This window comes from Cyprinodon tularosa, unplaced genomic scaffold, assembly GCF_016077235.1.
Source record: "Cyprinodon tularosa strain WSP-4 unplaced genomic scaffold, ASM1607723v1 ctg336, whole genome shotgun sequence".
In the NCBI taxonomy this organism is placed as follows: domain Eukaryota; kingdom Metazoa; phylum Chordata; class Actinopteri; order Cyprinodontiformes; family Cyprinodontidae; genus Cyprinodon; species Cyprinodon tularosa.
The window spans coordinates 1,295,397-1,310,832 of NW_024039048.1; the positions used below are offsets into that span (position 1 = coordinate 1,295,397).

General features: G+C 37.4%; 1 protein-coding gene and 1 long non-coding RNA gene across 2 annotated transcripts; one reads left to right on the top strand and one right to left on the bottom strand.

Moving 5' to 3' along the window:
• Positions 1-1,126: 1,126 nt before the first annotated feature.
• On the bottom strand, positions 1,127-15,191 carry ttll1 (tubulin tyrosine ligase-like family, member 1). Its single transcript, XM_038294164.1, has 10 exons — positions 14,741-15,191; positions 14,508-14,625; positions 9,979-10,187; positions 9,706-9,886; positions 9,463-9,600; positions 9,218-9,326; positions 7,962-8,105; positions 6,235-6,321; positions 3,939-4,102; positions 1,127-2,268 (listed from the first exon to the last, which is right to left on the bottom strand). The coding sequence occupies exons 2-10, from the start codon at positions 14,618-14,620 to the stop codon at positions 2,139-2,141; spliced, it is 1,275 nt and encodes a 424-aa protein (XP_038150092.1). The 5' UTR covers positions 14,621-14,625; positions 14,741-15,191; the 3' UTR covers positions 1,127-2,138.
• Positions 11,940-13,325, top strand: LOC119789326. Its single transcript, XR_005281569.1, has 3 exons — positions 11,940-12,067; positions 12,999-13,085; positions 13,177-13,325. It is a non-coding gene; the product is annotated as an uncharacterized LOC119789326 (long non-coding RNA).
• Positions 15,192-15,436: the final 245 nt, after the last annotated feature.

Sequence of the window (15,436 nt, forward strand, 5' to 3'; positions counted from 1 at the left end):
AACGGCTGTAAGAATTTTACATAGATTCATGAAAAGCACTAAAATGTTGGGGTAATATAAGGTCAGAGCTTCCATAAAGGATAAAAAACAATGCAAATTAGGAATGGAATGAAGTGATGAGCTCACTTAATACATGTTCAAATGTACATGCCTAGAAAAAAAAACATTGTTTAGACATGTACTCTACATATATATATATATATATATATATATATATATATATATATATATATATATATATATATATATATATATATATATATATATATATATATATATACAAAGATAGCAGTACAACTATTCTCAGAGAAAGGAAACTTTTTTTCTCAACTAACTACTGCAAATAGAAACTCTTACGCTCAAGCTTAAATTTGACCACAGCTATTATTAAGTTATACAATGTATGATTTAAGTTTGTTCTTTTTTTAAAATAAAGAGCTTTAACAGAGAAACATGAATGAAGCAAAACTTACAGCGAAACCTTACTGTAGGCTGAGCAAAAATCCTCTTTTTTTAAACCTTACCTTGAAATCCTTATGGCGGTCAAAAAAGGCACATCCAGAATCAGCTCGTGACTGTAAACAGGTAGTGTTATAAGCTACCTTGGTTTTGATCACATTAGTAAAAACCCCAAGTGGGAACCAAGTAATGGCTTTACCCAATTCCTTAAAAAATGAGAATTTCCCTCAGCCTCTCACTAGATTTATCCACACAGCTGGATGTGCAGCTCAGGTCATGCATGCTGTTGAGATTTCGGTTAGAGATTCACATGCCAGAATTTGATCCACAAATTTGTACATCTGGTGTTTTTAAAACTTTCTATGCTGCTCTTTGGTACAGTAGCAGCTTTACTAGCAGTGAGGAAATGTGTGACGAAAAAAGGAAGAAAAAAAAACCCATTTAAACCAGGATGATAAAAAGTTGTTTTCCATAAACCTTGGATTAACATAAATACACAAATCAATTGCTTTAGGGTTCTTTAGCATTGCATGGCAATAAAAAAGAGGATTTAATAGAAAATGATGAGGTGCTTTCAAATAATAAAATTAAAATTATAAAATCATTTTGTGTTTATATACATCATCATTATAACAGGAGACATTAAAAGGAATCGAGGCAGAGTAAATGATGTATAGGAATGACCAGCTTTAATTAAAATTAGATAGCACACCTTCCTTCATCCATTTAAGCAAGTTTCTTCCATTTTTTCACAAAAGTTAAATCATTTTGACAGTTATCTCACAAAGTGAATATTTAAGTTTAATCTTTAATCTCTTTATTTTGGTTTTTGTTTGGATCCAAAAATCTTTACCTTTGGCCACAAATTAAAAATATTTACCCATTTCATGGTGATTTGCACCTTTTGTGACTCATCCCCTGAAAAGTAATACACATCTGTTAAATTCTATTAAATATCATCTGTTCTGTTTGTCTAATGAAACAAAATAAAACGGTTTCCATTATCATTTCCACCCTATTCTACTAAGTTTTAAAAATTGGATTTTTATTCATCAGCAGTGTTTAAATTGGTTGAAAATCCCTAATAATGTATGACTTACATTCTAATTAAATAGACATTGTTTTAAGAGTTGTGATGTAATGCCTATTTATTTGGTCAAAATTAAAAAGAATAATAATAATATTTCGAAATTTAAAAACAAAAACACAGTAAAGTGTGTAAAGTATTCTGCACTGAGTACAGTCTTTGTAATGAGCATTTAAAAAACATTTTGGACTCTATAAACATTTAGTATTTCTAACTCTGCATATAAACTATTTCCCTTTAAAACCATTTGCATTCATAATACCTCCTTTTTCAAGCATATTCTTTCATGTTCAGTATCAGCCTCTATGATAGCACCAATTTTGGCAGATCAGGTTCAGGTGCAGTTAATTGACAGTCATGCATAGAGCAGGATTCTGATCCGCAGTATCAGGAACATATTTCCTACCAACAACCACAGTCCAGAAGCTGATTCAACTCTGCTGATTACTCCATATTTAAACAACAGTGTGCCACAGTCAGAGGAATGAAGGCTGGATTGGGATAAAAAGGTCTGGGTGGTCCTTGTTTTCTTGCAATAGGTTTGTAACCCACAGTAAGGCAGAGGAAGTCATTCCGAGTCGGTAGCACAGCCTCATTTCCATGTGGCTGCAGCGGAACGGGCGCTAGCTGTCCCCTTCGTGCCCTTTGAACCCAGCAGCTGACCTGAGCGGCCCCGAAGGTCACGCTCAGCATTCTCGCTCTGGGCCTGCTCCTCATCATACCTGGTGAAAAACAAACAGCATGGCTGAGATCCGGTTTCCACCTTTGTTCCCTTTGACATGGAGTGTGTAAACAAATAGCCCAGCCTAAACAGGTTTCACACCTCTATTCATTTATTGTACATTACAAAAATACTTAACCAGATAAAATCCTGGATACATTTCAAAATATGCTAAACTATCCACAAAAGAGCTCCTACGTCATTATTTCAGCATTTATTCAAATACTGTTAAGCTTCCTGTGATCCAGTGCAACGGTTTAAATGATTTCTGTGGATCATTAATATGCTTTAATGTCTGACTGGTTAACCTGCAAATCAAGTCAGCTAATGACCACCTATACTGATTATGGTGATATAGACTGACAGCTGCAGCACACAACCATAAAATGATAAGAAAAAACAGGGAAACAATCAGGTTTGTTCTAAGAGAAATTCTGAGCTAATATGTACTCAATAAATTTTATTTATAATTCAGAGATGTGTTTATATTTTACATTATGGTACATATAAATCTCAAAAGGGTTTAGTGACAAAAGGAAGAGAAAACAGGTCAAAGCTAATGTTTCCTTTTGTGCGTGCCTCAACCTTTGTCCTAAAAGTTACTCCTAAGGATTAAAGACTTGTCCTCTACAGTTCTCCGCTATACCAACGGAGCAAAATCACAATATTTACTAGATTTATCTATTCATTAGCACATTAGCCTAAATTTGTAAAAATAAAACATAATAACATAAGATAATATGAATTAGTGCATTGCAAATTTCTGCCAAACCATCTGCTTTATTAACAAAGTTAAAATCCAACATTAACTAAGCATGATACTATGTGAGACCTTTCAGGTATGACAACTATGTGTAAAATAAACAATGCTACTATGGTATTCATAAGAAATGTAATAGCTTTTATTTAACATCAATCTTCCTATTGTTGCTAAAATGGGTTCATTTCCACTATTACAATATGCATCTTTAGTATGGAGGATTAAAAGGGACATATATAAATAAACAAATAAAGCTTGAAATAAATAAATGTGAATATACCAGGCAATAAATAAAAACTGCAATATATCTTCCGATGAATAATTAAATCAACCGTTAAATTGATAATTAAATGTGCAATTAAATAATTAAAAAAAGTGTTTTAAATGATCAAATCAAACTGTTAATTGTAATTTTAAATTGATTAAAAAATATAAATATTTCACTCTGTATGTATTAATGTCTTGCATTTTTTGCACAAGTGTCATCGTGAAATTTCTTAAATGTTAAACTTTAGGGCGGCTCCTATAGAGAGATTCTTACATCTGATTGGCTTGTTCACACAGCAAGTCAAAATAACCTTATCCTAGTTTATTATGATTCAATCAAGTTTTTGGTATTTATTTTCCACAAGCAGTGCTTTAGCAGCTACAGCCTTAATATCTACTGTGACCATGCCTTCAAACGGTTAGTTAACATTTCTGTTCATCCTTTTCCATTTAAATTTCCCCTCAAGCCAAATTTAAACCCAAACACTCCAGTCTTTAAACCTTAAATTACACCACACCAAGCTAGTAAAGGGGATTTTCACCACCTATAAAAGCTGAAGTCTAGATGGTAAGTTTTTATCTTCAATGAGGGTCTCTTTAAGTGTTTTTGTTAGCTGAAGGTTATGTGTATTAAAGTCACTCACAGGACTTGATAGTTCCCCAGAGCTTCTCTTGGCGGGGTGCGATTCCAGCGGCAGTCTGGGATCTCCCCGTTTGGTGTGACGATGTTGAGCGTGTCATTGATCAGGTTGTACTTCAGTATGCGGTCGTTGGCTGTGCTGGAGGTCAGCGACGGGGATGCGTTAACCTAAAGGATTCATATAAACCACAAGTTTGATAGTGAAGAAGAGGAAGGGAGATTTAGGTAATAAAAATAATCCTGAATGACTTCACAGCTAATGGGAAGGGATCAATAATGTAATACAGGCTCTAAACCGGACCTGTTTTGTTTCTTCCTGTCATTACACTGAATGTGGAAGGAAATGTGGCTACTAATGTGCCTGTCAATAAGCAAGCAGTAAACACTGACCACCTGCTCACTTACTCTGAAACTGTTCAGTCCATAACTCCTTCGGTTAATTGTTTTTATTTCTTACTTGGCTGAAAAAGGAAAGAAGCACCATGATGCTATGTTTAATTAAGGTATGATCTAATGTTATAATAAACTAATACGTTAATTAACACAAAACCCCTCTCACTATCTTCTGTATCGATTAACACATTTGTTTTGGATCATTATTGCGCAGAATTGCTTCATCATGATAAGTTTTTCAAGTTTTCTGGTAGAGGACACCAAATTTGTCTGTAAATGACCTGATAATTAAAGTGTATCAGACAGAAAAGAAATCACACATTTTAAAACCCTGATAAAATAAAATAAATTATCAGAAAATACTTAGTTATATGTATTTTCCATACATTTCACAGAAAATAAGTATGTTACTCAAAGTCTGTTTTTTTAAGACAACTTTTAAAGGTTTACAGAACGTTAGGGTGCCAGTAAATGTGAGCTGAAAAGCTGAAATGTACAAATTTTACATCTTATCATTCGGTTAATGAATAAGAAGGAAAGAAAACCCAACCTTCAATCTTGTAATAAGATAAAACAAAGGTAAAAATAACAAAAAAATGTACAAAAATGACAGAAACCTGACAACAGACAAAATACAAAAAAAAAAAAAAACAGACTGCCTAAAAGCAGGCGGTGGTGGCAGTTATTACATGGATGGCATCCTGGACGAGCCCCCATCTCCCACACACACAATTAAACACACACTCATTCTCCTCAAGCAGTTTATTCTGCAAAATCAATGGATTTTATTTTGATGATTTTTTTTCTTTCATCTAAAATATAGAAATGAGAAGCTAAAGGAAACGATAAACAATTTGTTGTTGTTTTCCCAATTTCCCTATTATCTAAAATAATATCATGTGAAATGTGGCCTGTGCTTATATAGAGCTTTTTCAAGTCAGGAGACTTCAAAGCACTTTACACTACATTCAGCCATTCATTGTAGCCACAGCTGCCCTGGTGTTCACAGACAGAATCGAGGCTGCTGTACACTGGCGCCACCAGTCCCTCTGACCACCATCAGTAGGCAAAGCAGGTGAAGTGTCTTGCCCAAGGACACAACAACACTGAAAGCCAGAACCAGAGCTTGAACCGTCAACCCTTAGATTTTAGGGCAAACTCCTGCACCCAACGCCACATCATGTAAAACATGGGGAAAAGCAACATGATTCAGCCCAGGTGTAGGGGTCAAAGTATTGTATATTACAAACTAAGGAATTTCAAAGTTACTCTGAAATAGCAAACCACATCAGAAGTGAGCTCTGCTTAGAAAGAAACTACACAGAAGTGAAAGGTGGTGAAAAACTACAGAACAAAGCAGTAGAAACCAGATCCAAGTTTGTGACTGTTTGTGACTGAGTGCTGCTTTCATACCTCCCAACAAAAGCTTTAGGACTTATGATCAGACTGACTGAGTTTTTGGAACATGTTCCTCACGAAGGAACAATTTGCCCTACAACCAACTCTGTCGCTGAAAATAGATCAGATCAGAAATAACTCAGGCCCAGCCTAGAAACCCAGCAGCTGTCAAAACGAGTGCAGTAAATATGAATCATCGCGAGTCGAGGAAGAAGGAAAAGAACACATATCAAGCTGTTTCCAGTGTATTTCGAGCCTATTTTTCTGCTGCAGCACACAGGTGGAGAAACACAAAAACACAACCCAGACCATTTAGAACTCATTACCAACAAGCAGCAGAAAAGGAGTGACAATATAACTAAGAGACTGGGCAAAATCATACTGGCCTTTTAGTAACAGTGGTAAGGAGAGAGAGAGGATCTCCAAAATGACTCATTAAACAAAAAAAATAGTCTGGGGATTACAGGGTGAACACATTATAGTGTGACCTGCTTGGAGACATGACTCACCTCGATGAGCCACGGCTTCAGCTTGTCGTCGATGATGATGTCATACCCATAACACTCAAAACAGTGCTTGTCATTGTTCATCACAGGCTAACAGAGAAGAAAAACAGAGTGAATCAGAAAGATGAATTTTTGATTTATTTATCAGGGGGGTTATTAGCAAATAATAAAGCATAAATACATCAAAAAACTTAGCAGCTGGTGATTTGAGAGGAAGTGGGTAAGAACGCTTAGGTGAAAAAGGAAGTGTGCATTACACTAAGTGTCCTGTGGGATAAAAACGATACAAAGACCTACAGGTGCTGTCCTGAAATCAATCCTCCATTTCTCTTCTACACATGCAGGTTTAAAGTTATATATATATATATATATATATATATATATTAAAAAAAAACATCCCCTTCTGCAAATGTCGGCACATATTTTGCTTTCAGGACGTTTTTAGTGGTGTAATATTTCAGGGGGTTTACACATTTCTATCTGCTACATGTGCATACAGGGAAGTATTTTGTAAACCAGTTCAGCACACTGAAAGCTGATTACACAACATGGATAAGTGAGTGCAATACTTCCCCAGCAGCACAAGAACGTGTGATAAATATTTACGCCTTGCAACACTCAAACCACAAACTTCATTGGGATTTAATGTTATAAAGCATATATTATTTAAGGTGTAAGAAAAAAGCATGCTTTCAGATTATGAGGTCGATTTATATGCAGCTCATTTAAACTACAGCAGCATAAAGAAGCTTTTATTTACAGAATTTTTTGTAAATGTTACCAAATAAGCTCAATTTAATGTGTTTTAGAAGCTTTACAACAGTTTAAAATTTATTATAATTTACTTTGATGTTTGGGGTTGCAATGTGACCAAGTGAAAAAGCAGAAGAGCTGTGAATACGTTTGCATAATTACATTTTGAGGAGAAAATTTCAAGACTTTTTAAGGTATAGAAACATTTAAGAAATCAGCTGTTATTGTTAAATATGTGCATTTCAAGCAGAGCTAGACGAGTAGAGCAACCAGCTGAAATTTTGTGGTTAAATTTTAGAGAAGTGGGTGGCACTGCTGCCTTGCAGAAAGAAGGTTTCGGGTTCGAGTCCCGGCCGAGGGTCTTTCTGCATGTTCTCCCTGTGCATGCGTGGGTTCTCTCCGGGTACTCCGGCTTCCCACAGTCAAAAAACATGACTGTTTGGTTATTTGGTCTCTGTAAATTCTCCTTAGTTGTGAGTGTTTGTGTGAATGGTTGTGTCTTTGTGTTGCCCTGCAACAGACTGGCGACCAGGGTGTACCCCGCCTCTTGACAGCTGGACCCCAGCAGAGATAACAGTTTTTTCTTGTATTGGTGTCACTCAATACGTTTATGTTTTTGATTATTTAAATGTGCATTTAGTCACCATGGCTGCAGATTACGAGAAGCGAATACATTGCCACTCAATTGTTAATGTTTTAACAATTAATGTTGTTAATACATGTATTTAAACTGTGACTCGTATATCGGTCATTCTTGTCATGTAAAGAGAGAAATGAAAGCAATATTGGACTATAAAGAGGACCTTTTTTAAAAAAGCAGCAGCACATATCAGGGTTTGATCGGACTGATTTCAAAATAATCAGTATATTAAGAAAAAACAGCATCAATCAAGTACACCCAGTAAAGAAAATGAAAATGAAATAGAGGAAACATAAAATGAAAAAAGCAACTGTAGCTCATTCATTCATAAACTTACTGCAACGGCTTTCAGTGACTGAACCAGGATCCAGTGGATCTGGTCAAACAGTCGGTTAGTCACCTCCTTCCCTCGGGTGCTCTCCAAGTACAAGCGAAGATTACTGACGGTCCACTTTCCTCCATGAACATGGTTGTAATCATCCTGTAAGGAAAAAAATGACCAAGAAGTAGTTTATGTGGTTTTTGTAATGGGAAAACTGAGTTTCTTATCTCTGCTTCTTATCTCTAAGAATTAGATCCCATCACCACCTGCGTTCATTAAAGCAATTTTTACTGCCTATTACACAAACCACAAAATAAAATTGCTGTTTTTGGTAGGAGAGGATTGTCCAACTAAAATAACCTCAAGAGAAATTGCATAAAGTAAAACAAAAACAAAAAAATCTACCTCTATTTCTACAAGCCTAAGTTGGCATGCTAATGTACATTAATGAGAAGAGAACCAGAAAGCCGTGGAACTAACATGTTTTGTTTGGTCGGGTTGCGTTTATACAGGAAGGAGGAACTCTAATTTAATGCTCCTAGAAATAATTTTAATGTCATCAATAAGTTCCCATTACTCTCATATATCTTTACCATCAACAGGCTGCAGCCATGTCCCAAATTTCTTGTTTTCCAGTCACTTACGTTAAAATTTGCATTTTCCCATTCTCTATCTTTTTCTGTGCCTCGAGCTTCTGTTCCGCACATACGGCTTTAGGATCAACCAGGAGCAGTTTCACGCAAACACGTGGAACCAGTTAAATCTGATATATTTGACAATTTTTTTTTTTTTTATATATAAAGCATTTTAAATGCCATGATAATCACATTTAATGAATTTTAATGCCAATTAAGGCCTTAATTTAAAACATAATAATTTAATGACTTTTAATGACCCGCAGAAACCCTGTGCTTAGATACTGCCCCATCTAGTATTAGCGAACAAATGGAAGGAGTCTATCTGATTGAATCAAGGGACACTAATCAAAAGTATCACATCCAATAAACTTTTAAGCACAGAGGTGGGAGGATGATGATTTGGTTCAAAAGCAATCAAATTAAGGGGTGTACTTACTTTAGTTCTTTCTATAACTGCTACGTTAGATCATTTTTGTGGAACTTTAACACTATTAAGACAACGAAATACCTCCAATAGCGTTAAGTTAAAGCAACATTACTCCTATTTTGAATATATCAGAGTCTAACTTCTGCACTTCTCCTGAGTTCATTAAAGTTTCAGTCTTCTAAAATGTTTCTGTGATGAAAACTCACCCCGTGTTTTTGGATGGCCACATTAGTGAGGTGCACAAACATGTTGTCCAGCTCACTGGTGCTGGGGGTGTACTTCACTGTGCAGAACCGGCAGAAGCCCAACTTGTACCTTACAGAAAAACACGAGATAAGAGACACAGCTACAGGGCTTACAGCATGATTAATTTATTCTAATGCTGAACTATCATCTATTAAATGGATCGTCATTTCCTGGTGAATATTCCATGCACAAACAGGATGCTTACATGTAGCACTTTAGAGGCCGATATGTCGTTACCAGAACATAAAGCCGCAAGTCAAATTTCTTCCCTCCTATCAGCAGAGGATTGTCGATGTACAGAGAGATGACATAAGCTTCTTTCCCGCTGGATGCTGCAACAAACCTGGAGGCAGAATGAAGCTGAGCATCAGCAGCAACATCCACAAAGAACTTCATAATAACACTTTCCCTCGTAGTTCGAGGAGAACGTGTTTTTTTTTGGTCTTACGTGGAGGTGCGGCTGTCTCGTGACCACTTTTTAATCTGCGACAGCTTGTTGATGAGGAAGATGCCTTTCCCCTGGGCTTTACCACAGGGCTTCATGATCCAGGTGCTGGAGGGATTCTTGCGAAACTCCTCCACAAACAAATTATAATCCGCAGGGAGCATGAACGTCACAGGAACAAAATCTGCACGAGGAATTAAAAAAAAACGCACATCAGCACTGGTCACATAATTATCAACATCTACTGTACATAAATCAACCTGCTAGGAAGCGGACCCAGATAAATGTATTTCCCATTCTCGTCCTTCTCTGCAAGCGGACTGCCTTCCTTTTCCAGCTCCTTGCGGTACCGCTTGATGTTCTTGATCATCAGGTCCTTCCGGGTCAGCTCGTAGTGGTTGGGAAAGTGATTCACTAACTGTTCATCTGAGAGCCTGTAGCCGGTGTCCACGCTGAACACATTCCTGATGGTCTGGATGCTCATCCTGCATGTTGGAACACATGAATTTGAATGTGATCTCAGGAAGTCAGGTTCAAAAATATAAACTGCTTCACAATCAAACATTTCCTCATCAAACCAATCATAATATCTAAATATAAATCCCCAAATCACAGATTGAATTTATAAATAAAAAAATGTATAGCTTTAATAGTAATGCGTTCATCACTTCTACATAAAGATTTTATTAATTTGTCCCTATTACTAATGCAATATAGTTTCAAATTAATTTCCTCTGAGTATAGGTTTCCGCTTGTGTAGTTTATAGCAAAATGTGTAAGCAGCCTTCTACTTTCAGAGTTTCAAAAATAATGAAAACAAAGGCGATCAAATCAGCTTACATGTAGTCAGAGAATGGCTGACCCATTTTTGATGCAGGAAAGTTAAGAGAAGTTAATTTCTTGTATTAATTTCCTAACCTTTAGAGGTATGTGCTCTTGATTTTCCTGTTCGGAAGGAAAGCTACTATCTTTTTTTTCCTGTATTTGTTATATACCTTTTATTGATAAACTTGTTAAGAAATTAAAAGTTAAACTAGGCTTCTTCTTTTCTTTTGGAGTAAAAAAGTGCCTTATCTCTGCCACATTCTTAGATTATGGTGACGTTTTTTCAAATGTGGGACTCTGTTTACCATGTTTTATTAAGGTTCATCACAAACTGTAGAGCCATAACATCCCTGTGACCTGTACTCTCAGGTGGGATGGCCTTCCCTCTCTAAAAGAAGGCAGTGTCATTGGTACACTTTTATTTACAAGGCCCTTCTTGGATTACTGCCCTCTTATATTTGTACCTTACTTACACAGAAAAGCCTGGCTTCTTATGCCCTGAGATCCAACCATTAGCTGTTGCTCACTGTTTATTTTACCCACACAGAACTAGGGAAGGAAGCCTTTAGCTGCGCAGCTTATTCTGTGTAGAATTTTTTTACAAAGAAACCGGAAGTTGTGTCATGATCTGCTGTGATAGCTGGCCTTAATTACTCATGCCTTTCACCTGCTTCACTCTTTCCAGCTCCTAATTATCATTCATCTCATCCACCTGCCAGTTTCCCTTATATTGGGCTCAGTTCCAGCTATCATGGTCAGATCATTAGATGTTTTCTGTTCAGTTCAAGTATTCTAAGGTTCATGTGCTGGATCCTGGAGGCCAGAGGAAAGAGGGTTTTGTGTTTGTTTCGTCTCCTGCTCGTCAACTGTTCCTTCCCTGCTGATTCCTCTGGGTTTTTGGCTCTTTACGCTTGAAGGTTCAGTTTTTATTCCAGTAAGCCTGGCTCCAAGGTGGAGAGTAGTTTAAAGGTCCTGCTTAAGTTCTGCTTCCACCTCCTGTCACGGCTACCCTCTTCCACTGAGCCTGCGCGTCTGCACCTGATTCTGTCTGCTCCTGTGCGTGTCCACCTGGTCACGCTTCTGGACTCTGAACCTGCCTGGAAGCCTGGATCCTGACTGTTCTGTCTGTTCCTGCCTGTTCTGAATCCCTGTCCAGGATCGGCTTCCTGCAAGTCCTCTACGCCTGGATTGCGCCCAGGGGCGGATCTATAGGGGTGGCTACGGGAGCAATTGACTCCCCCGAAATCTGATTGGCTACCCCAACTGCCACCCCAGCTGATTGACGGCACCGCTAAAACAGTTGCACGTTTGAAGTCTTTGACTGCGATGTTCTTCCTGTACAGTAGATGGCGCAATGCAGCAAGCGCTATGCAGCCCCTTTCCAGTCGTGAATCTAGGGTGAAAGAAGAAGAACTAAAGCGGCTGTGGAGCCACCTAGTGCAACAAGCATAACATTAGTTAACAAACAACATTCTTTGGGAAAAGGCTGCACGCTCTCGAGATGGATTTTATTCTCGTTTGGACCGACTGACGCATATCGGTGAGTAGGCTGCACGGAGCACAGATTATATTCATAAAAGAAGCTCAATTTGATAAGTTCAGTCAATGAGGATCATCCTCTGTTCAATTGATGTCCGTTTCATAAATCAGAATGATAAGGAGAAGCCCTTGTTTTCACGAAGGGCGGCTAGAAGCTAGCCTGGCTGTAAACAGACAGGTGCAGGTGGGTGATATTGATGCGTTTCAGTGTCAATTTCTGTGATTTCATGCCCACGTCTGCTGAAAATACTGCTGACGAGAACGGAAACTATTTCATTTTTTTAATGTCCGTGTCTAGAACCTTCTGAATTATGAAACCAGCAATATCTTTGATCAGAACCGTTTGCCCATGTCATGAAGGGCATTACTAGTCGTAGATAATTCACGACCGATGTAGTTAGCCAGTAAAGTTATGGCAGGCTGAAACCTTAATTGAATGGATAGATTGCAGTCACTAGACATGTCTTATTGTTGTGTTCTGATATTTCTAGGCTGTAAAAATGTAGTCTGTATTCATTAATTTCCTTGTGCATCATTTTGGACACGAAATGTTGCATTTTGCTTTGATAAGTAATAAAACGTTTTTTTTCCCGGTTGAGAATGAAAAGACAGGGAGGCACGATTTATAACTACTTTAAGAGAAACAGATCAGGCTTAGAACAGATCAGCAGCCCCGGCAGCCCTCATCCTGGGACTAGTCAGGAAAGTCCGGCAGAATCCAGCCTGTCATCATCGCCAATGTTGAACATAGAGAAGCAGTCACATGTTCAGTTATTTTAAATTATATTTAACATTATTTCAGATGTTCAGTTCAGTCATTTTAAGTTATGTTAAACAGTATTATGAATGTTGGTTATTGTTGTATGTTCAGTTTTAGACAATGGTTGTTTATTTTGATCATACTATTAAATAAATATTTTTCTACTATGTAGGTGTGAGAGTGGACCGAGATGATGACAGGTCCCAAGCTGGAACCATTACCGAGGAGTGTCAGGCACAACACAGCCCACCATCATCAGGTCAGAGCAAGTCAGACATGCCAAGTTCAGTCAGTACATTAACATTATTTATTTATATTATTTTCATTGTTAATATTGTTTCACAATATAGTTCCTTCTGAGGAAGGCTCTGAGGCTTCTGAGCAGGACGACGACCCAGACCCAGAGCAACCAGAGCCTGAAGATGTGCTTCCCTGATTGTAGTAGGGAAAACAGTTTGTATGCTGGGTGAGTGGGATCTTTGATCTGTGTTTCTGTTATCAGAGAATTGAAGAATGCACCATATTAATTTTGTGCATAAATAAACTACAAATTGTACTCAAAATTGCACCTTTTGTCTGCTTAGTATGTGGCTACTTAAATATGATTGCAAATTACTGCTTACAAGGTTTATATAAGAAAGGTCAATAAGCCTTAATTAACTTGTAAATTATGCACCAAAGATAACCACAGACTAGTTGGCTTTCATCTGTAGCCCCTGGAAGTTTGATGTTGAAAGAAGTGTGTGTGTGTGTGTGTACATATAGAGTATAACATAAGAATGATAAGTCATTACTCATGACATGTCAAAGAAGAACATAAGACAGGACCAACATCTGTAAGTCCATGTAGAAATAAATGATAGTGAATAATAATTTAAACTTGACATGAACAGGTATACAGCACTCGATTGCTTACAGACGGTTGGTGTTTTCTGCTGCGACATTAACGCTAGTGCATAAACTTTGTTATTTTTAAGTATAAACCATTGCCCCCCTAAAATACACTCGGCCACCCCCTTGCTATCCCAAGGATAAAAGTCTAGATCCGCCACTGATTGCGCCCCTTTCCAGGCGTAGAGGATCTCAAGACACTGTTGAACCTCAGTGTCTTGAGAGTGTCTTGAGATTGGGCGATTCCCCGCCCCTCTCGTGCAGCATCAGAGAGTTGCAGATCCTAGCAGCTCCACTTTATTTTCTGTTTGTTTATATTTTTATATTAACAAACGTTTTGAACTTTCCTACTGACTGTCTCACCTTGAATACTGTGTCCATCTGTCCAGTGTTTTATGACAAGTTGACTGAGTTTTTATCTTTAAATGCTATTAAGTTGAAAGTAAAAGAATTTGAAGCAGCCTCAATGATCTGTAATTGTTTTACGTGATATGTTTTTTTTTTTTTATGTACCTGTCATTTATTTTAATGCATCTATGTTTCTTATGTAACTTTGCTGCCTCTTAAAACTGTTTTTTTATCTCAATGGGAATTTTTTCCTGGTTAAATAAAAGTTTATATGTATACATATATATGTGTGTATATATATGTGTATATATATATATATATATATATATATATATATATATATATATATATATATATATATATATATTCATTCCAACCTGATCTTTCAGATTAATCCAACCTGATCTTTCAGATTAATTTGCTCTATGGTTGAAGAACCTACCAGTAGAAATTCCAGTCCCCGTTTTCAGTCACTTGGACCCATTCCCTTTTTTCAAAGTTATTGATGAGCACTGATTTCTCTATGTCTGTCACCCACTTCACCTTCCCAGCCATGGTGCCTTCAAAACATGTAAACAAATATGGTCAGAGTTCATCAACATATACAAACAAATACATTATAATAGCTTTATTACATCATTTGAGGAGCAGTTTTGGGTTACAGTCGCCAGGTACCTGCAAATCAGTAGCAGGAAACAGCCAGTCATCAGCATTTGCTCCGTTAGCAGGTTGCTGAATCCTCCTGGGATTGCTGCAGAGGCTGGGCGGCCATCATTCGGTTAGGGATGCAGTCTCATCCGACTGTCGTTACAGCTTTACAGCCAAGTTATGCATCAGAGTTAGCTGAAGCTGCTATAGCTAGCATACACAGCCTCCGTTTTAGTTAGCTAACCTGGCTGCAATTATCGATTTCGACGACGTGAACCGGTGACGACAACGCCCAAGACGGTCAAACTCCAGCTAAACATGTCCTTATGATTAAAAAAATAATAATTCACAAAGAAATAGTAGAGTACCTTAAGATTAATGTAGATGTTTAACAGGGTGTGTCTCAGAAACAGGAGATGTTGCTTACGAGAATAACCTAGCAACGGAGGACGCAGTGATGTCACTGCAGGATGCAGTTACCTCCTTGGACCACAGGGGGTCACTATTTCGCTGATTTTGTTAGAACAATTGTTTGGGCTAATGGCAGTCCAAAAAAAATTTATTCATCATTCTGACTTTATTCTCAGGATTAGAGTAAGAATTTTTAGATTGAAGTAAAAATTCCGAAAATAATCATAATTCTGATATTAAAGTGCGAATTCTGAGATCAAAGTCAGAAATCAAAAGCCTTTACTGTTTCCTTAAGTGGCCATTTCTGAGATT

Coding starts and splice junctions, on each gene's coding strand:
- ttll1 (XM_038294164.1), bottom strand. CDS start 14,620: ATGGCTGGGAAGGTGAAGTGGGTGACAGACATAGAGAAATCAGTGCTC. Junction 9,887..9,978: donor TGGGAAATACATTTATCTGG/GTCCGCTTCCTA, acceptor TTCCTCGTGCAG/ATTTTGTTCCTGTGACGTTC. Junction 9,327..9,462: donor CGGCCTCTAAAGTGCTACAT/GTAAGCATCCTG, acceptor TTTTTCTGTAAG/GTACAAGTTGGGCTTCTGCC.